This window comes from Paroedura picta, chromosome 1 (assembly GCF_049243985.1).
Source record: "Paroedura picta isolate Pp20150507F chromosome 1, Ppicta_v3.0, whole genome shotgun sequence".
Classification (NCBI taxonomy): domain Eukaryota; kingdom Metazoa; phylum Chordata; class Lepidosauria; order Squamata; family Gekkonidae; genus Paroedura; species Paroedura picta.
In genome coordinates, this window is record NC_135369.1 from 5,038,664 (window position 1) to 5,060,381 (window position 21,718).

The 21,718-nt window shown below is 50.0% G+C and overlaps 1 protein-coding gene across 1 annotated transcript; it reads right to left on the reverse strand.

Moving 5' to 3' along the window:
* Nucleotides 1-1,238: 1,238 nt before the first annotated feature.
* Nucleotides 1,239-9,411, reverse strand: PSMB4 (proteasome 20S subunit beta 4). Its single transcript, XM_077320372.1, has 7 exons — nt 9,216-9,411; nt 8,320-8,526; nt 7,721-7,867; nt 5,064-5,145; nt 4,404-4,520; nt 3,011-3,099; nt 1,239-1,391 (listed from the first exon to the last, which is right to left on the reverse strand). Exons 1-7 carry the CDS (start codon nt 9,350-9,352, stop codon nt 1,379-1,381), a joined length of 792 nt encoding a protein of 263 aa, XP_077176487.1. The 5' UTR covers nt 9,353-9,411; the 3' UTR covers nt 1,239-1,378.
* Between the last annotated feature and the right edge of the window lie 12,307 nt (nt 9,412-21,718).

The following is a 21,718-nucleotide window of genomic DNA, read 5'->3' on the forward strand; positions in this document are numbered from 1 at the left end:
TTGATCCCTTTTAGCTGGGGACCGAACCTGGGATACTCTGCATCCCAAGCAGATGCTCTACCACTAAGCCACGTTCCACCCCCAGGCTTGGTCCATCAAGGTCAGTATTGTCTACTCAGACCGGCAGCCGCTCTCTAGCATCTGACAGAGGTCTCTTCCCATCACCTAATGCTCAACATTGGGAATCCTGACAAAAAATGGGAGTTCCTTGTCGAACCCCAGATTATAATGCTTATTTTTAATTGGGACAAAGAGAGCTGTGCACCCACGGGCCTGGGAGGAGTCCCACCCTGACTCTCGGCATGTAAAGTAGACCGCTGAGTCACAGTTGAGATGGAGACAATCCTAGGAACATGCAGAATGAAGAACTGCAGGCTTGAGTTCAACTCCCATGAGAACTTAAGAAGAGCCCTGGTGGATTACTCAGTGGCACATCCAGTCCAGCATCCTGTCTCACAGTGGCCAACCAGTTCCTCTGGAGGTCCAGCAACAGGGGATGGAGTCCAAGGCCTTCATAAGAACATCAGAAGAACCCTGCTAGATCAGACCAGTAGTCCATCATCCTGTCTCACATAGGAACCAACCAGTTCCTCAAAGGCCAACAAGGCATGGAGGCCAAGACCTTCATAAGAACTTCAGAAGAGCCCTGCTGGATCAGACCAGGAAGGTTCCATCCAGTCCAGCCTCCCACCTCATACAGCAGCCAACCAGTTCCTCTGGAGGGCCAACATCAGGGCATGGATTCCAAGGCCTTCATAATTACATAAGAGCCCTGCTAGATCAGACCAGTAGTTCATCTAGTCCATCATCCTGACTCACATAGAAATCAACCAGTTCTTCTTGAGAGGCAACAAGGCATGGAGGCCAAGACCTTCCTAAGAACATCAGAAGAGCCCTGCTGGATCAGACCACTTGTCTGTGTAGTCTATCTCATGCTGTGGCCAAACAACTCTTCTGGAGGTCCAACAACTGAGCAGGGACAGAGGCCCTCCCGATGCTTATACCTGGCTTGGAGATTCAGAGATTTACTGTCTGAATGTGGAGGTGATCCTGATGGCACCAGGGTTTTGGCCACGGTGTGGCACACTGTTGGGTTGGATGGGCCACTGGCCTGACCCAACATGGCTTCTCTCATGTTTTTACCTGCCAGGGCTCTTCCCAGTTGGGAGTTACACGGTCTCGGGTCTCCAGCAACCAGAGCAAAGTCTTAAGCCAAAAGAACCAACATTGCAGGGAAGTTTTCCTCTTATTTTGTCAACAATATTGTTTATTTTCTTTACAAAAAAAAAACACACACACATTCAGGTGTGGCCACCAAGCAGACGTCTAAGAGTTTTGGAGGACATCTCGGCAGAGAAGGGCTTCCCTTTCTTCCGTCTCATTCAAAGCCGCTGGGGGGGGGGAAAAACGAAAAGGTCAGGCCACCGCAGGCAAACGTGAACATGAGCAAGAGAGAGGAGTCCAGATTTTGGAACATGTCCAGCAAATCCTTTGTCCATCAAACTCTGACCGGCAGCACCTCTCCCAGAACTCTGGCTAAGGTCTTCCCCATATTGCCTCCTTCCTGGTCCTTTCAACGGGAGATGTCGTGGACTGAATCTGGGATTTTCCGCATGCTTAGCAGAGGCTCTATTTAATCCCAGGTCACGGCCCATCACCAAAACAGAAAGCTGCCTCCTACCCTCGGTCCAGCCTGGTCAGTATATTCTACTGCAGGGGTAGTCAAACTGCGGCCCTCCAGATGTCCATGGACTACAATTCCCATGAGCCCCAGGGGCTCATGGGAATTGTAGTCCATGGACATCTGGAGGGCCGCAGTTTGACTACCCCTGCTCTACTGAGACCTGGAGGTGCTCTTCAGGGTCTGAGGCAGAGGTCTTTCACATCACCAACTTCTTGGTCCTTTTGACTGGAGACGCCGGGGATTGAACCGGGGGGCCTTCGGCATGCCAAGCAGAGGCTCTGCCACTGAGCCACTCCCTTCCCACCCTTGCTCCATTGAGATTAGACCTGTTCATTCTACCTGGAACCAGCTTTCCAGGGTTGAGGTCTTTCCCACGGCTTACAGCCTGGCTCTTTTAAACAGGAGAAGCCACGTATTGGACCTGAGATCTTCTGCATGTCAAGAAGATGCTCTACCCCCATGCCCCCCCCCACACACATACACATTATTTTGAAAAGAAATCCTCCAATTAAAAAAAGCCGATGTACTTATGTTTTAGATTATCAACCTTAGCCTGGTATCAGCCTTGTAACCTTAGGATTCATGCATACTTCTATGAAAATCTGTTGGTATAGTGTTTAAGAGAGGCAGTGTTTGATTCCCTGCTCTTCCACGTGTGACTCTGAGCTAGTCACAGTGCTGTTAGGGTTATTCTCACAGCAGTTCTCTCAAAGCTCACCTACCTCGCAAGGTGCCTGTTGTGGGGAGAAGACAGGAAGGCGATTGTAAGCTGCTTTGAGACTCTTGGGAGACTCAAAGACTCCTTTGTTATTTGATGTAAAACTTTCAGGCATGCTTTGCCCCTCCTGGGGGACATGGGTGCTCCCTTTATAGACACACACCTGCTCCCAAAAGCTTATACTGGGGGAGTGAGGCAAAGGAGCTCTTTCCCTGGTTATCTCACTTTTCAGCCAAAGGCTGGTCCTCCCCTGAAGAAAGGGCTGATGCCATGTCAAACCCCATGAAATCACAAAGACACACATGGGGAAGGGGTTTCTCAGTCCAATGCAAGAACGCCTGGCTACTGCTGCCTTCTTCAATGGACATTTCACTCTGGAGCACTGGAAGAACTGCTGGAACTGGGAGATGTTCCCCACCCCGCCCAATCCCAACAGGGGAGGAGCTGATGGCCCCTTCAAGTGGCATGCAAGGGACTTGACAGCAGAGCCTATCCAGAGCACCCCGCGACAGCTGCCTACGGGGAGGCAGGTGGGCGGCCTCTTGTCTGCCAACCAGGGCAAACGCCAGGGCCACTTCTCAAAACGCTGGCCAAAACCGCACGCTTACCTGACCAGGTGTGCTATTTCCCAGTTGGTGTCGGAGGTGAGCGGCCCTTCCGTTTCCACGCCTTTCTCCGTCACGATGATCAGCTCGTACTGCAAGAGAGGGGGCCCGTCCTTATTTCCTGCCCAGAAGGGCTGCCTTCAACAGCCTTCTCCGAATTCATCCTCATTCCTCCCTCCCGGGTGGACTAGATGGCCCCTGGGGAGCCCTTTTTGCCATCCAGCCTGGATGTGGAGCTGCAAATTCTGTTGATCCAGGGAGGGACCAACACCCAATTTTTTTTCTCCCTCAACGCCTTTTTCTCTTTCCTTGAAATTTATGTTTGCACCGAGACTTAATTCCCCTTCGATCCTGGCAGGACATGCCCCATAAAAATAAGATTTCCTCACTCATATTTTAGGAAACGCACTACAGCAGGTGTGGCCAAATTGTGGCTCTCCAGATGTGCATATGTCACACTTCCCATGAACCCCTGGCCAGCCACCTGCGCTGGCAGGGGCTCATGGGTATTGTAGTCCATGGACATCTGGAGCGCCGCAGTTTGGCCACCGAACAACAGCCTGAAAAAGCTCGTCCTGAAAAAACTTTTGCTGGGTTTTGGTTTCATTTTGCTACGTGAACACAAGTAGCTTTTACCAAATCAGACCCTTCTCCGTCCACCCAGGTCTGTATTATGGCTAATTCTCTGTACTATTCTGCTACGTTTCATGTAAACCGCCCTGAGCCTCAGAGGAGGGCAGTACATAAATATAATAAATAAAAATAAGCCACTGGCAGTCCCTCTCCAGGATCTCAGGTAGAGCTCTTCCCCATCATCGATCGCCTGGTCCTTTCAACTGGACATATCGGGGATCGAACCTGGATCCTTCTGCATGCCAAGCAGAGGCTCTGCCCCTGAGCCACGGCCCCTCCCCACCCTTCACCCTTCAAAGTCAGCCCTGTTGGTCAGTGGCACTAAAGACTAGCCAGCTTTGTGGCAGGGGAAGAGTTTTTGTGAGTCAGGGCTCTCACTCTTTCAGACAGAGCTGGACTGCGTGCCCATCTGTCCTTCTATCACTCCACTCTCCAAGATAAGAAGTTGGGACTCACATGTAGCTGAAAAGCGAGGAGCAACTAAAGATAGCTCCTCCCCTGACACAAATCTTGCTGGTCTGCAACATGCTCTGGGGCTCTCGCTGCTACAGGAAGACTAACGCAGGGACCCATCTCGAGGTCCTTCCCATCACCTCCTGCCCGGTCCTTTTAGCTGGAGACACCAGAGTTTGAACTTGGAACCTTCTGCATGCCAAGCAGGGGCTCGACTAGTCTGCCACAGCCCTTCCCCTAACACAAAAAACAGGGTCCCCCCCCCCCCCCCCGCCCCATCCCCTTCCAAATGCTCCACGGGACAACTCACCCTGTTGAACGAGCGGGCGTCTCGGTAATAGAGGATTTTCATGCAGCGCTCGATGAGGGCCCGGGCCTCCTCTCTGGACGGGGTCCCCTTCTTCTCCAGCGCATCCCTCATCAATGGCTGGAAGGGGGGAAGAAGAAGAAGAAGAGTTGGTTCTTATATGCCGCTTTTCTCTACCCGAAGGAGTCTCAAAGCGGCTTACAGTCGCCTTCCCTTTCCTCTTCCCATAACAGACACCCTGTGAGGGAGGGGAGGCTGAGAGAGCCCTGAGATTACTGAAGAAGAAGAAGAAGAGTTGGTTCTTATAGGCCGCTTTTCTCTACCCGAAGGAGGCTCAAAGCGGCTTCCAGTCGCCTTCCCATTCCTCTCCCCACAACAGACATCCTGTGAGGTGGGTGAGGCTGAGAGAGCGCTGATATCACTGCCCGGTCAGAACAGTTTTATCAGTGCCATGGCGAGCCCAAGGTCACCCAGCTGGTTGCATGTGGAGGAGTGCAGAATCGAACCTGGCATGCCAGATTAGAAGTCCGCACTCCTAACCACTACACCAAACTGGCTCTTACTGGAAGGGAGAAACCGACACGGTGACCGGCAATGGGCCCTGGGGGTACTGAAAGGCCACACCCCCTTCTCCACCCAATCTGCCCACCCCAGGGGGCTCACCTGTGCAACGTAGGAGCCGTATCCAGTCGCCAGCGTAGGGGCTTCATAAGCCACACCCAGCATGTCGACATAACCTAAGAAACTGAGGAGGAATTTGTCGTTGTTATGACAGATCAGCTCCCCTCCCCCAGAGTTCCTTCTCCTCCCCCACCCCCCCTTCCTTCAGAGCAGCCCCTGCCTGTCCAGAGAGACATTCCCTATCAGGGTTTCTCACCCATCCTGTCTGAAGCATGCTATGTTATAAAACCTCCTACTCCTTTGAGCCTGCCCAGCCCCTCCAGTCACCTTTAGAGGACCTGATTTAGGAACTGGTGGGTTGGTCTGAAGTAGCACAACAAAATCGGAGTCCAGTGGCACCTTTAAGACCAACAAAGATTTATTCAAGACGTGAGCTTTCGAGTGCAGGCACACTTCGGCAGACGTTGGAACAGAGATTGTAAGAGTGGAGGTGAAAGGGGCCAGAAAAAATAGTCTGTTCTAATTACTTCTTTTCACCACTGGGAAAGTGTCTGCCATTAATCACTAACCTTGACATTTTTATTGCCCCAATGTTTTTGCGAAGGGCCACTGAACCCAAAGGACTGATTAGCTTTTCTAGCAAGGAAGTATCATCATACTGCATATTTTGGATGTGATGCCGTTGACTAATTTGGTACTAATTTACTTTCTCCTTGTATCTATACTCTTATGATCCCCGTTCCATTGTCTGAGGGAGTGTGCATGCACACAAAAGCTCATGCCCTGAATAAATCTTGGGTGGTCTTAAAGGTGCCACTGAACTTTATTTTTTTTTGTTCTGCTTTAGGAGCATCTGGAAGAGAGCCTCCCCAGTCAGGGCCCCCAAAGTCAGGGCCTCTCTCCCTAGAAAGGCTCAACTGTCCCCTTCTCTTGTGATCAACAGTCAATGGGTGAAGATTTATTTTCTTTGGCATTCCCTCAGTGACCCCTCCTTCCTAACCAATGTTTTAATTGCTGTTTTTGTATGACTTCGTACATATTTTAGGAATTTTTCTGAAATTCAGGTGGGTAGGTGTGTTGGTCTGAAGCAATAAAAGGCACTCCGTGGGGAACTTTGAAGTACCTGGTCTATTGCAATGGAATTTCAGAACAGGAGATTTTCAAGTTACAAGTTATCCCAATACTGAGAACAATGGATCCCCCAGGGTTAAACAGAGATATTGGGCTCTTATCTCACTAAACATCCTAAATCACTCAGTTTTCACCTCTGTTTGTTCACACCTCTTATCTTTATGCTAATTTTCTGCTATTAACCAGTTTTACCACCTGCTTTAATCCATTTTAGCTATGCTAATTGCTCAGTGAGTTATGTATCCTGACTCTAATCAGCCCATCATGGCAACTAACCTTCCTCTCTTAACTATATGCAATGACTGGCAAGGTCTGTTTCAATGTATCTGAAAGACGTCTGTTTATACATGAAAGCTTATGCCCAGAATTACACTTTGTTGGTCTTAATGGTGCCACAGGACTTAAAATATGTTATATTTTTTAATTGTTCTGTGGGTTTTTTGGGAGAGGGATAAGTTGATTTTAATGTCTTTCAATGGGGATTTCATGATGTATCTTTTAAATTGCTACCTGCCACAGTGGCCTTAAGGGAGACATATTTTCTGAAACTATAATAATACAAGATTCAAACCCTCCACAAAAAAAACCCCACACTTTCTCGGCTGGCTCATTTTCCTTCCATTGCCTGCTTAGCGTAGCCTTGAAAAAAGAGTGCAAAAAAACCTTGTTTGACACATACCACCCCAAGACCTCTCCAGTAGATCCCACATAAGTTGGCTAGATATTCTAAGACTGCAAAACTAACAAGTCCATCATTACAGATAGACTGCCCCTGAACTGGGGGGGATGGGAATGGTGGCCTAGGATCACTGTGTAGGCAGTCCATAAAATCCTAGTTCCTTTAAATGAAACAAAGTCTTCTGGGCCAGATGAATTGCATCCAAGGGGACTAAAAGAACTTGCAGAGGTAATTTCTGAAACCCTGTCCATTATTTTTGACACTTCTTGAAGAACAGGTGAGGTGCCAGACGATTGGAGGCGGGCAAATGTTGTCCCCATCTTCAAGAAAGGGAAAAAGGAGGATCTGGATAATTATCGACCCATCAGCTTGACATCTGTAGCTGGCAAAATTTTGGAACAAATAATCAAACACTCGGTCCTTGAGCAGCTGGAACTGAGAGCTGTGATTTCTCTCAGGATGCGTTTCACAAGAACAATTCATGTCAGACCAACCTTGTCTCTTTTTTTGAGAAAGTGACTACCTTGCTGGATCAGGGGACTGCCGTGGACACAGTTTATCTGGATTTCAGTGAAGCTTTTGATAAGGTTCCACATGATATTCTTGTTGACAAGATGGTAAAATGTGGATCCTAATTCTGTCAGGTGGATCAATAACTAGTTGACAGATCGTACCCAGAGGGTACTTGTTAATGGTTCAGCATCTTCTTGGAGAAGAGTGACAAATGGAGTACCCCAAGGATCTGTCCTGGGGCCTGTGTAGTTCAACATATATTTATAAATTATTTGGATGAGGGATTAGAGGTGATACTTATTAAATTTGCAGATGACACTAAACTCGGTGGGGTAGCCAGCACACCAAAGGACAGAATCAGAATACAGTAGCTTACCCATCTCCGTTGGCATAGCCGCCAATCACCACCGTGTTCCAGAGGGGGTTCATCTTGGACCGGCGGCTGTACATGGCTCGCGTCAGCCAGGAGTGAATGGCCTTCGGGCTGTAGCTGTGGCCGTCCCCTAGCAGCTCTTCATCAATCCTGGAACACGCAAGCCAACAGTGGATGTATCAGAGACTTGAAGAGGTTTTTCAACCTTGCAGGCGAAGAGCTGATTTTTTGTCTCCCGTTTTCACTACCAGAAGGCATCCCAAAATGGCTTACAAACAACTTTCCCTCCCTCTCCCCACAACACACACCTTGCAAAGTGGGGGGGGGGGAGGGAGGAGAGCTCTGAAAGAACAGCACTGAGTGAACTGCTGGCTGCATGTGGAGGAGGAGTGGGGAAACAGCTCTCCACATCAGAATCTGCCACTCTTTAAACCACCGCAATGTGCTGGTTGTCAGATCAGGGAAAGGGACAGACCCATGGGATTCCACCCAAGGGGGTCGAGCAGGAGCCAGGGCCGACAGGCAACCTGCGCTTCTGTGTACGAGGGCAGCACATCCAGGAACACGCCAGCAACCTCAGAGCCAGAACTGAGCCGACTTACACCATCTGATCAATGACTTGCTTGAGGTACTGGAAATCCGCGTAATCGCCCGAGGCCCCCAGGACGGTGCTGTCGTTGACCTTCATGACGCGGGAGATGTTGCGGAAGCGGGCAAGGGAGCCGTAGGAGCCCAGCATGTCTGCGGCGATGATCACCCCGCCGTCAAACTTTACCCCCAGCACCGATGTGCCCGTCACCATGGGACTCCTGGGCGAAAACAGGACAGAGGGACGGAATTATTTGGATGTTTTTGCCTCCGTTTCTTCTTCACAAGGGGCCTGTGCGAGTGCGTGATTGGCCCAGGGTCACGCAGGATTCAAACCCAGGACCCAGATCCTAGTTTAACCTCAGAGAGCCCTGATATCCCTGCTTGGTCAGAACGGCTTTATCAGTGCTGTGGTCACCCAGCTGGCTGCATGTGGGGGAGTGCAGAATCAAACCTGGCATGCCAGATTAGAAGTCCGCACTCCTAACCACGACACCAAACAGGCCTGAAACATTACTGGAATTTCGGGGGCCGTATTGCATCCTACACCCCAGTCGGCTCCTACTCCCTTCTCCATCCCAAACCACTCAAGGTTCCCGTTCTTTTCCTACTCTTCACTTGCAAATTTTACATCCCACCTTCCCTCCACCAGAACGAAAGCAGCCTACATCTCCTCCCTTTCTCTTCGCCTCTATTTTATTCTCACAACAGCCTTTTGAGGTAGGCCAATTCCCCAAGTCGACACTGGCAGCCCTCCTTCCCCTCCTGTACACAGGTAGACCGCTGCTGGGCATGGAGGCTCCACTTGGCCATCCCTGGCCAGATTCTCCTCCCGTGACGTCACCAGTTCCCCCCCAGCCCGTCCCTTGACGTCACCGAATCCTCCCGTGACGTCATGCCGGCCACTCACAGGGTTCTGCTGACTCCCTCGCCTTCCGCGGCCTGCATCCCGAAGGCCCTGCCCGGGCAAGGGGGCGAGTAAAGCTGCCCCGGTGCGGGACCCGCGGCCCAGAAGGGGGAAGGCGGCAGAAGCGACGGAACCTCCATCTTGCTCGGCGGCACCTTAGTCACTGAGCAGGAAGAGACGCCGGCTCACTGAGCATGCGCAGGAGGTTGACTCCCCCCGGCTACCGTAGGGACGGCCCACGATGACTCGCTGGCGCCATATTGGGTGTGGCAAAGTTACACTGGGAGGCGCCATTTTAGCGGGAGGGGCGGACGTCCCGGTCGCCATCTTGAGAGTGGCTGAGAAAGTCGGCTCTGGCTAAGGCCCAACGAAGGCTTCGACGCTCGCAAGGCCTTACTACAACAGGCGTTTTAACGGGGAAAAACGGTCTTGGTCACTTATTAGCCGTCGCGGTGAAAGAGGCGGCGAAAATTCGGAAACCCAAAGAGCACAGCGGGGAACTTCCGGCGGCACCGGAAGTCCGGGGTCTGCGTCGCTTTACGAGCGGCGGCGCCATCTTGCGTGCGGCTTGTTTGTCAAAGCGCTGCGCTGCCTGGGCGACGGGAAGGCGCCATCTTGAGTGCGGCAGCCTGAAACCCCCACCCCACCCCCTCATCAGTTGCCTTCGTGCCTCACTCGTTAAGCAATGGCAATTCCTCGTATTCTGCCAGCTGCATCAAACAGAATAGTGCGGAGGACATTTTTTTAGGAAGTCCACAGTGGAAGGCTCCAGGCCCAATGGCCAGGCCACGTTTCCCTCCAGACTAGGATAAGCTGTCGAGGATTCAATACTTTGAAAAGCATGGGACAAAGCTTGAGACCAGGGGCAAATGTAGGTCCGACAAAGTTTGCTTCTGGCATACACAAAAAGGGTTATAACCTGAATAAAACTAGTCTTAAAGCTAGTCTTGAAATCCAATGGGATGAAATCAATGGAAAATAAATTCCGTCTAAACCTCCGGAAGAAGTTCCTGACAGTCAGAGCAGTTCCTCAGTGGAACAGGCTTCCTCGGGAGGTGGTGGGTTCTCCATCTTTGGGGATTTCTAAACAGAAGCTGGATAGCCATCCGATGGAGGAGCTGGTTATGTGAAGGTTCAAGGGGGTGGCAGGTGACAGTGGGTGAGCGAGAGGGTTGTGGGTGTCCTGCATAGTGCAGGGGGCTGGACTAGATGACCCAGGAGGTCCCTTCCAACTCTATGATTCTATGATTCTAAATTCCGTCTAAACCTCCAGAAGAAGTTCCTGACAGTCAGAGCGGTTCCTCAGTGGATCAGGCTTCCTCGGGAGGTGGTGGGTTCTCCATCTTTGGAGATTATTAAACAGAGGCTGGAGAGCCACCTGACAGAGAGGCTGATTCTGTGAAGGCTCAAGGGCGTGGAAGATTACAGTGGAGGAGCGAGAGGGTGGTGAGTGTCCTGCATAGTGCAGGGGTTGGACTAGATGACCCAGGAGGTCCCTTCCAACTCTGTGATTCTATCATTCTATGAAAGGTGCCCATGGACTCAAACACTATCCATGAATCTGTCTAATCCCCTTTTATTCCTGAGACCATCATTACATCCTCTGGCAGCGAATCCCACATTTTTATCGCTTTCTACATAGAGATACCCTTTTGTCCGTCTCGAACCTACTTAATTGGAGGCCCTCGAGTTCAAATCATCTGGGAGAGGGAGAAAAGGACCTCTTTGTCCGCTGGTTCTGCTCTGTGCATCATTTCACAAACCTCTCTCGTGACCGTCAGATTTCTTTGAGATTCCTTTTACCGTTTCAACTCTTTCCCCCTTACCACCCTCTCTTGCTAAATGTCAGCGTAACAAAAAGAAGAAAAAAATCCCGGATTTCCACATGACCCTCCTTGCTAAGACACTGACCTTCAGTGCCCTTGAAACCTCGTAGAAGCAGGATGCAGGACTCTGAGTTTGAGATTCCTGCCCTTCCAGCCCTGGGGGAAGGTGGTCTCTTCCCTAACTCCCCCTGTATCCAATTACGGAGCTGACCTTTGTCCACCCCTAATAACCACCACCACCCCCTTTTTGTCTTCCAGGGCAATGCTTTCATTTCGTGGGTTGTTTCCCTGCCTTGCGCAAGAAGAAAAGAACATGACAGTGTGCTGACATGATTAGAGCTAACGAGCTGCTCATTACCCAGCAGAGAACATTGTTTCGGGAGAGATGTGCCGCTGTGCGCATTGCTCAGCGGGTGGACAGAGGGAAGACGGTGCTTTCTGGCCTGCATCCGCCCTCTGCTTCCAAATCGGTGTGGGATAAGAACATCAGAGGAACCCTGCCGGATCAGACCAAGGGTTCATCCAGTCCAGCATCCCGGCTGATACGGTGGCCAAGCAGTTCAACTGGAGGGCCAACAATAGGGGAGGGAGGCCTTCCTAAGAACATCAGAAGAGCCCTGCTGGATCAGACCAGAGAAGGTCCATCTAGACCAGCATCCTGCCTCACACAGGGGCCAGCCAGAGACAAGAGCAAGACAGAGAGGTCAGTCCTTCCCCTGATTCAGAGGATTAGTGCCTCTGAATGTGGAAGTTCCCCTCAGTCACCATGGCTAGTGGCCACTGATAGACTTCCACACCATGAAACTATTTCATCTCCTTTTAAAACTGTCTACGGCTGTGGCCATCTCTACACTGACCGGCAGCCAGTTTCACGTTTCAATCTCACAGTGTAAAGTAGTGTTTCCTTTTGTCCCTCCTGTACCTACTGCCCATGAGCGCCATCGGATGCCCTCCAGGTGTAGTCTTTTGGGAGAGGGAGAAAAAGTTCCCTTTGTTAACTCTCTCCACCCTAGGCATCATTTTATAGACCTCTATCTTGTCCCCCCTTAATGTTCTTTTCCAAACTTAAAAGTCCTCAAGGCAAAGGGTTGCGAAGGGTTCTCTTGGGGGTTAGGAAGAACTATTGGCTGTCATCCGCGTGGCATCCATGTTTTTGTCTGTTTTGAATGAGTTTCAAATCCTTGTTCTGCTAGGCAGCTCCTGGGGTCATTGGGATAACTCACTTTCTTTCAGTGCACACCTTGCAGGGATGTTGTGGGGCTCGAACAAAGCAGGAAGGACTGCCTGAAGGTGTTTGATTTGAGTTTGGTGCCTTATGTTGGCAATTTTAGTGGATACGCATATTAATCTAGGCCCACATATGTGGCCAAACGGAAGCTCGCCAGCTGTCCATGGACCACAATACCCAAGATCCCCTGCTAGTGCCGTGCTGGCAGGGGCTCATAGCACTTGTAGTCCATGGACATCTGGGGAGCCACATTTTGTTCACTTTAGGTCTAGAGAAGAACAGCCCAGTTTAGATCCAGATGCCCCTAGCAAGATTGGGGGTGGGGGAGAAGCAGGTATAAGTTTTCAAGAGTTAAAACTCCCTTTGTTAGAGTCTTCCTGTGCTGGATTCGAGTACTGCTGATACTGTCGCTAGATTCGAATCTCACTGATCTTACGTTGATAGGGAGCCTTAATTTCCAGAATGGAAAAAGAACAGGGTGTGAATGTCATTACGACATGCGTGGCTGTACGAAATTGTTTTCCAAATCCTCGTTCTCAACCATGAGTAGTCTGCAGCCGAATTCCAAAACCGTTCGAGACTTTTTTAATAGGGTCCGCCCACACGTCCTAAAATAGTGAGTGTAACTTTACGGGGTTTCTTATTTCTCACCGATGACGTAAAGGTCCTTAGGGAATCAGGCTGGTTTTGTGATCTTGTGCTGTTATGCAACGTTACGTTTTTAAAGGTTGGGAATTCAAGGTGCAAAGCATGCTTCTGAGCTGTAAAAGAGGGGCACATTGGTGTAAAATAGTTCTGTGCAACAAAAAATCTTTCCTTGAAGATGGAGAAGGGGGTTTGTTGATTCCTCCCGGAATTACAATTGCTTTCTGAAGCTGGGTTATTGTACCCTACTTTTAACTACCAGAAGGAGTCTCAAAGTGGCTTACCAAGCACTTTTCCCTTGACACACTGTGAGGTAGCTGGGGTTGAGAGAGCTCAAAAAGAACTGCTGTAGGATAACAGTTCTAACAGGGCTGTGACTAACCAAAATTTTTGGCAGGGGAGGAGCTTCTTCTTCAGATAGATAAAGATGGGCAACCTATTAATTAATTAATTAATTATATTCGTATACCGCCCCTCCCGTAAGGCTCAGGGTGGTTTACATAGAATGTAAACAATAACAGAGCCGCATACTCAGTTATTATAACGAATGAAGGTAAAACTAATCATAACAACAATAAACAGAGAAATAACATTCTAACAGAGTAGACCAGGGGTAGTCAAACTGCGGCCCTCCAGATGTCCGTGGACTACAATTCCCAGGAGCCCCTGCCAGCGAATGCTGGCAGGGGCTCCTGGGAATTGTAGTCCACGGACATCTGGAGGGCCGCAGTTTGACTACCCCTGGAGTAGACACTTTACCAGGCCCCCAGTTGGTCAGAACCATCATATGGATTCAAGGGAAGTAGATTCTGGGGTCCAGTAGATGTTGTTTAGTTATAGTCGACCACAAAGAAATGCCTGGCGGAGGAGATCCCTTTTGCAGGCCCTGAGGAACTGTTCCGTTTTCATCCGGGACGTAATCTCAGCTCGTTCCACCAGGTAGGAGCCAGGATTGAGAAAGCTCTGGCCGTGGTTGAGGTCAAGCCAGGGATCGCTGGCCGGTGGGAGGTGTGAGGGCACAGAGCTCTTTGAGGGACACAGGCAGAGAGTCGATCCCGCAGGTAACCAGAACCGTGAGTCTGGAAATCGACTGATAACCAGCGCGGTTGTTGTAAAATAGGCAGGGTGTGGGACCTCCGTGGAGTTGCTGTGCGGACCCTGGCCGGTGCATTCTGGACCAGTTGCAGTGTCCGGATCAAAGTTAAGCTAATAAGATTTTTCTTTTTTATCGGTTGTTTCAAGGACTTTGAGAAACGGAGCTCAGCGGAAGGGAATACCCGCCCCATTCTCCCCTTCTGGCCTTCTGTGTGTTGCGAAACCTTGGGCCGAAATCCAAAGGGCTTCAAACAATAGGAGAGCACACAAAACACTCATTCAAAAGGAAAGTTGGCCTGGCCAAGCCGCACCAGGGAGGTTTGGTTGTTTATATGTTAACTGGCTTTACGTGTCCCCTTTAACCCCCCCCCCATAAGATACCCAAAACAGCTTACGTGGTTCTCCTCTCCTCTGTTTTATCCACACAACAACCCTGGGAGGTAGGCAAGGCTAAGGGTGTGCAGCTGGCCCAAGGTCATCCGGTGACCTTCCATGGCAGAGTGGGGATTTGAGCTCAGCTCTCCCAGGCGCTTGTCCGAGACTCAGACCAATAACCGTGCTAGATCTCCATGTGTGTGTCGAACAGGCCGTCGGTCCTGCAGGACAAGACAGGTTACTTTCCCCCTAGGTGTCCAATCCGGTGTTGGGGAATTCCTGGAGAATTAGGGTCCTAGTCCAGGTAGGGTTCTCAAAGGGAACTGCTCTCTGTTGTTTCCCTGCTTTTCCACATGCAGCCAGCTTGGTGACCTTGGGTTAGCCCATAAGATGCTGGCTGGACACTTGCACTTTTCTACTTATATCGAATCAGGCCATCCATCCCTTAAGATCAATATGGTCTAGTGTAGAAGAAGAAGAGTTGGTTCTTATATGCTGCTTTTCTCTACCTGAAGGAGTCTCAAAGCGGCTTCCAGTCGCCTTCCCTTTCCTCTCCCCACAACAGACACCCTGGGAGGGAGGGGAGGCTGAGAGAGCCCTGAGATTACTGAAGAAGAAGAAGAGTTGTTATGCTGATGTTATTGTGTTGTTTTCCAAATCTGGAATCCTGTTGAAGTTTTCACAAGAAAGACAGATGATACTGGAAGGAAGGGAGAAAGGATGAAAGGGAGAGAGTGGGAGGGAGGGAGGAGGAAAGAAAAGGAAAGAAATGGGGTGGGGGAGGGAGGGAGAAAAAGAAAGGAAGGAAGGAAGGAAGGAAGGAAGGAAGGAAGGAAGGAAGGAAGGAAGGAAGGAAGGAAGAAAGGAAGAAAGGAAGAAAGAAAGAAAGAAAGAAAGAAAGAAAGAAAGAAAGAAAGAAAGAAAGAAAGAAAGAAAGAAAGAAAGAAAGAAAGAAAGAAAGAAAGAAAGACGGCTTCCATTATTTGGTTTCCTAACTGGGCTCTTGAAGGCAGCAGGATAAAAGGAAGGCCCAGCAGGAGATAGGTTGACTCAGTCATAGAAGCCGCAGCCTTCCTGGACAGGCCCCACTTGAAAGGCCATTCCTTCTCAGGGTCCCGTAAGCCAGAAGCCACTTGGTGACCCGTCACCTGCCCAGCAGGTAGGCTTCCCGTTCCTCCTCCTGCCGCCCTGGAGGCATTGTCATCCCAAGGCCCAGGATCTCGGCCAGGAAAAACAAGATGGTGCCAGTTCGGCGAAGGGAACACGGCGGAACGAGACGAGAGAGGCTGGTTTGGCTGGACCGAGTGAAGGATTCTCGGCTGTCAGCCGCAGAGGTGCCGGCTCAGCTCCAGCCAGGAGCTGCAACAGCGTGGGAAAGGTCCCTGAATGGAAGCAGCGGCTGTTAAAATGACAATTGGATAAAATAACACGTTAGTCAAAAGCAAGGAAGCCCAACAAAAAAGCCTCTTTCGATTCCGTTATTGCCCCCGTGACTGAAGGGGCAAGATTCAAATGGGTCGCCGTGTTGGTCTGAAGTAGCACAACAGAATCAGAGTCCAGGAGCACCTTTAAGACCAACAAAGATTTATTCAGGGCGTGAGCTTTCGAGTCTTAAAGGTGCTACTGGACTCTGATTCTATTGAAGAAGGGGCCTGGGAGAATACCCCACTTTTCTGCATGATGTTCCGTCTTCCAGGCTCATCCAAACTGAGCCGGCTCTTGAAGGGCCTGCAGTTCTCCCAGGAGCTCACTCCACCAGATAGGGGCCAGGACCAAAACGTCCTGGCCCTGGTTGACGCCAGTTGTACCTCTCAAGGGCCAGGTATCGCCAGCCTGTTCGGGGTACGGCCCTAGACCTGGTGTTGGCGAGAGGCCCAAGGTCATCCGGTGAATGTTCATAATAAAACTGGGGATTTGAGCCCAGTTTTCCAGAGTCCTAACTCTGCCACGCTAGCCACTGTACAGCTCCAGTTCTCTTACAATACCTTCCTGCTCCGCTGAATGAACAGCATTGGACCTTATTATTTGTTTCCCTTGTCAAGGCTCTTGACCAGAAAAAAAGGGTCGCCTCCAGAGCAGCTCAGAGTGCCCCAGGGAGGTGGACAGAATCCAGGACGGAAAGTTTTCCTGGCCTTTCCGCAGCGCCCAGGCAAAGTGACCTCTTTCTACCTGGCTGCAACTGAGCTGCCCTTCGCTGGCCTGCCCCCCACCGTCCCCGTTGTCCTTTCCTATCAGTCCTCAGGCCGACGGCCACGGTGAAAGAGTGCCACTGGGGCGCTCCGGCGGGTGGCATCATGCGCCTAGTGGTCAGCGTGCATGAATAAGACAGGCTGGGCAGGGGCTGGAGGAGGGAGGTGGTGTGCTTTCTTCACAGGTGGGTTCCGCTCCAGTTGTCGGAAAGAGTCAGTCTCAAGCCGGCCTGTGAGATGAGGCAACCCGGAGGGGCTGGGAACGGCGACGTTTTCGACAGCGGGGCCGGAAAGTGTTCGGAAGCGAGGAAGAAAAGTCCGTGGGGCGAAGGGCTTTGCTTAGAGGGTGGTCAAGCAGCCACTGTGGCTAGATTGGCCCTCAGGAAGATGTTGCATTGGCCTGAAAGGACCAGACAGTGTTCTCCAAACTTCTGGCAATAAATGTTTCTTCCTGTTTAAAAAGGGGAGACATGTCTTGCTCGGACATCCAGAAAGAGGGCGAAGGAAGATCCCCGTGTTTCCAGCTTGGTGTAGTGGTTAGGAGTGCAGACTTCTAATCTGGCATGCCAGGTTTGATTCTGCGCTCCCCCACATGCAGCCAGCTGGGTGACCTTGGGCTCGCCACGGCACTGATAAAACTGTTCTGACCGAGCAGGAATCTCAGGGCTCTCTCAGCCTCACCCACCCCACAGGGTGTCTGTTTTGGGGAGAGGAAGGGAAGGCGACTGTAAGCCGCTTAGAGACTCCTTCGGGTAGAGAAAAGCAGCATCTAAAAAACAACTCTTCTTCTTCAGTAATCTCAGGGCTCTCTCAGCCTCACCCACCTCACAGGGTGTCTGTTGTGGGAAGAGGAAAGGGAAGGCGACTGTAAGCATCTTTGAGCCTCCTTCGAGTAGAAAAAAAATCAGATTATAAGAACCACCTTCTTCTTCTTCTTCTTCTTCTTCTTCTTCTTCTTCTTCTCAGTCATGGTAGTGAGAGGATCTCATAACATTAGAGCAGGAACTCATCTTGAGATGCAACAGCCAGCCTCGCTTAGGGCCATTAATTTTGCCTGTCCCGGATGTTACCGGAGGCCCTCCTCGCAATCCATGTAACTGTATAATTTGAGGCAGATTGGGAGGGGAAAGCTGGAGCAGTGGTTAGTGCAGGGAGGCGATTGGCAGCTCTCTTAGAGTCCAATGCTCATAGGATCATAGACTCCAGGGTCCTCTAGTCCAACCCCTGCAGAATCCAGGAAATCCACAACTACCTGTCCATCCACAGTGACCCCAATTCCATGCCTAGATGAACCCCCCCCCCCCAATCAGAATCCCTGGCCAGTCTGGCCTGGAAGAAATTCACCTCCCGACCCCAAAGTGGCGATCAGCATTTCCCTGGGCATCCAAGAAAGGGTCACAAGAGCCGAGCCGAACTGCCAAAATCCGGGCTTAAATCCTCACCTGGTTTAATTTTGTTGCAGAGGAAGACTCAAGTAAGCCCCCTAGTTCCAAAAACAGCAGATTAAGAGATTTCTTTCTAAATTCCATACTATTTTCTAATCTTTATAAGTCTGAACCTAAACAAAAATGATGATCCATTATAATTACAATTTATCATGTTTGCCAACTCATTATTATTGTTACTATTATTACTTTGTATTACACTGAAAGATTTAACTAATAGTTGTTGTTACTGTTATAAAATCTGATAATTTCTGCCTAGTGCCTAGCAATTTTAGGTGTTTTATCAATACAATTAACTTTCTACCAGCACCAACATGAACGGAGCGGCCCAAAAAGATGATTTTTCAAATAGTACCATCTTGTCCCTGGCCCACCTGACAATGTCTGCCTTTTCCCAAACTGAGCTCCGGAGTCTTAAGCGAGCTGTGCAGTTGCCAGAAATTCAACAGGTAAAGCCATTCCCAGGCACAGAGGTGCAGAGATGGGGAACAGCTCATGCGCTGAATTTCTGCCAGTCCTGCGAAAACTGTGCGCAAATAACAAAAATTGGCAACCCTTAATGGAAGGAATCCATAGAATAATAGAGTTGGAAGGGATCTCCTGGGTCATCTAGTCCAACCCCCTGCACTCAGCAGGACACTCACATCCCTAACAACTTCCAAATATGGAGAACCCACCAGCTCCTGAGGAAGCCTGTTCCACTGAGAAACTGCTCTAATGGTCAGGAACTTCTTCCGGATGTTGAGACGGAATTTAGAATCACAGAATCATAGAGTGGTAAGGGATCTTGTTGGTCATCTAGTCCATCCACTCACAACCCTCTCACTCATCCCCTGTCACCTGCCACCCCCTTGAACCTTCCCAGAATCAGCCTTTCCGTCAGATGGCTCTCCAGCCTCTGTTTAGAAATCTCCAAGGATGGAGAGCCCACCACCTCCCGAGGAAGCCTGTTCCACTGAGAAACTGTTCTGATTGCTAAGTGTCGTTGTGTACTACAGAGTCTTGTGATACTTAAAGAGTAACTACCTTATTGTAGTGCAGGTTTTAATTGAGAGAGCCTTCCTCATTCAAACCATGGAAACAGATTGTATTTTTGATCCAGAGGGGTGGACCAGAACCAATGGGATGAAATTGATTGATTGATTGATTGATTAATTATTGGATTTATATACCGCCATTCGCCAAAAGGTCTCACGGCGGTTCACAATAAAATATAAAATCCCATAAAATCCCATAAATACCCCATCATTACAATAAAAGATGGCACTCTATTCTATAACTTTCCCTGCTTGTTCAGAGAGAGGTCGGGCGTTAATCCTGTAAGAGAGAGAGGAGAGAAACACTGGCCAATGGATGAGGGATCTTGGATGGAACCCGGGCTCTGCCCTGGCCTCAACCAAAGGCCTGGCGGAAGAGCTCCGTCTTACAGGCCCTGCGGAAAGATGGTAATTCCGACAGGGCCCTTAGCTCCTCCGGGAGCTCATTCCACCAGGTTGGGGCCAGGACCGAAAAGGCCCTGGCCCTGGTCGAGGCCAGGCGAACGTCCCGAGGGCCCGGGACAGTCAGTAGATTCATACCTGCAGAGCGGAGAACCCTGCGGGGGGCATAAGCAACCAAACGGCCGCGTATGGCCTTAAAGGTTAATACCAACACCTTAAACTAGACCCGGAAACAGACTGGTAACCAATGAAGATGATGGAGTACCGGCTGAATATGGGCCCTCTCCAAGGTGTCCTAGTGAGGACCCTAGCTGCCGCATTTTGTACCAGCTGTAACTTCCGGATCAGAGTCAAGGGTAGGCCCGCGTAGAGCGTGTTACAGTAGTCTAGTCTGGAAGTGACTGTTGAATGGATCACAGTGGCTAGGTGTTCCGAGGACAGGTAGGGCGCTAGTAGCCGGGCCTGGCGAAGATGGAAAAAAGCCGTCTGGGCTACTTTCGTGACTTGAGCCTCCATAGACAGGGAGGCAACAAAAGTCACTCCCAAGTTCCTGACCACTGGTGTAGATGTTAATTCAAAAGAAATTCCATCTCAACTTCCGGAAGAAGTTCCTGACAGTCAGAGTGGTTTCTCAGTGGAACAGGCTTCCTCAGGAGGTGGTGGGTTCTCCATCTTTGGAGATTTTTAAACAGAGGCTGGAGAGCCATCTGATGGAGAGGCTGATTATGTGAAGGCTCAAGGGGGTGGCAGGTGACAGTGGATGAGCGAGAGGGTTGTGAGCGTCCTGCATAGTGCAGGGGGTTGGACTAGATGACCCAGGAGGTCCCTTCCAACTCTAGGATTCTATGATCCTAAATTCTGTCTAAAACTCTGGAAGAAGTTCCTGACAGAGAGGTTTCTCTATACATAGTTGTTTCTCTTATGAATAAATACCATTGTTTGTTAGGCAACCTGGTGCTCAGCTCTCTCTGCGTATTCAGTCTCTGCCAACAGATCTCAGGCTGAATCTTGGCAGGACAAACAGATTCCACAGCCCGACTCAGCCTGCCTCAAAGTGAAAATCAACTTTCGTGAGTCATGCTCATCCCCTGCAACAAATCATAGAATTATAGAATTGGAACTCCAGAGTTATCTAGTCCAACCCCTTGCAGAATGTTGTTTGTTTTTGTGCATGGTTTAGTGGATAAGAGCAGTAGACTCTAATCTGGAAAGCCAGGTTTGATTCCCCACTCCTCCACATACAGCCAGCTGGTTGACTTTGGCCTTGTCACAGTTCTCTAAGAGCTGTTCTCACAGAGCAGTTCTCTTAGAGCTCTCTCAGCATCACCTAGCTCACAGCGTGTTTGTTGTGGGGAGAGGGAGAGATTGTTGTAATCCACGTTAGGATTCCTTCAGGTAGTGAAAAGTGGGGTGTAAAATACCAGCTCTTCCTTTTTTTTTTCCACTGGCTATCAGTTGTAATCCTAAGAATTCTCCTGGCATCACCTGGAGGTTGGCAACACTCAACAGCCTGAGCCCATCCCTTCCTTTTGTTGCCGTGATGGTTCAGAGAAGGAAAACTTTGTCCTGCCATTGGGCACGCAAAGGCCATCCGAGGACAGCCCATGTCAGAGAAAGATGCATCTTCGGTTCGCCTCTCGGCTAGCGAGACGTGAATTTTTCCATATCAAGATCTGAACGATGGGGAAGAACAGGCCGCCAGCCCAGGGCATGGCTGACCCCGGATTGGAGAGTGATTCAATTCGATGTGGGGTCGGGAGGCCAGAACTGAAGGACCCGCAGCCCTGAGCAGCAAAGGAATCAGATATTTTATCAATGATGAGGAATGCAGAAGGGAGGTGCCCGGCCCCAGCCTCTTCTGCACCTGAACACGACCCAGGTTGAGATTCTTGCTTGACCATTGCTTTGAAAAAGGAAATCTCTTCCATACTTTTCATGGCATAAATCTCCGTGCCTTTCAGCAATGGCCATTCCTTTAGAGGTAAACAGTAAAGCACAGAGCGCATAAAGGTAATTTTGCTATGGTTTATTATTATTCCAGCTGTCTTTTCTAGCCAAACACATAGATGCTGCTATTTTTTTTCCCGTACTTTTGTTGCTATTTTTGTCTGCCAGGAAAAGGTGTTCTGTGATGCTCAGAAGCTTGCGTACTTCAAAACTCTTCCTGGGGCTGAGCTAATTGCAGATGGAATCTGACTGATTTTGTTCCCCAGGTACTAGAATCAGAATCACACCAAGCTGGGAGAGACCCCAAAGGGCCATCC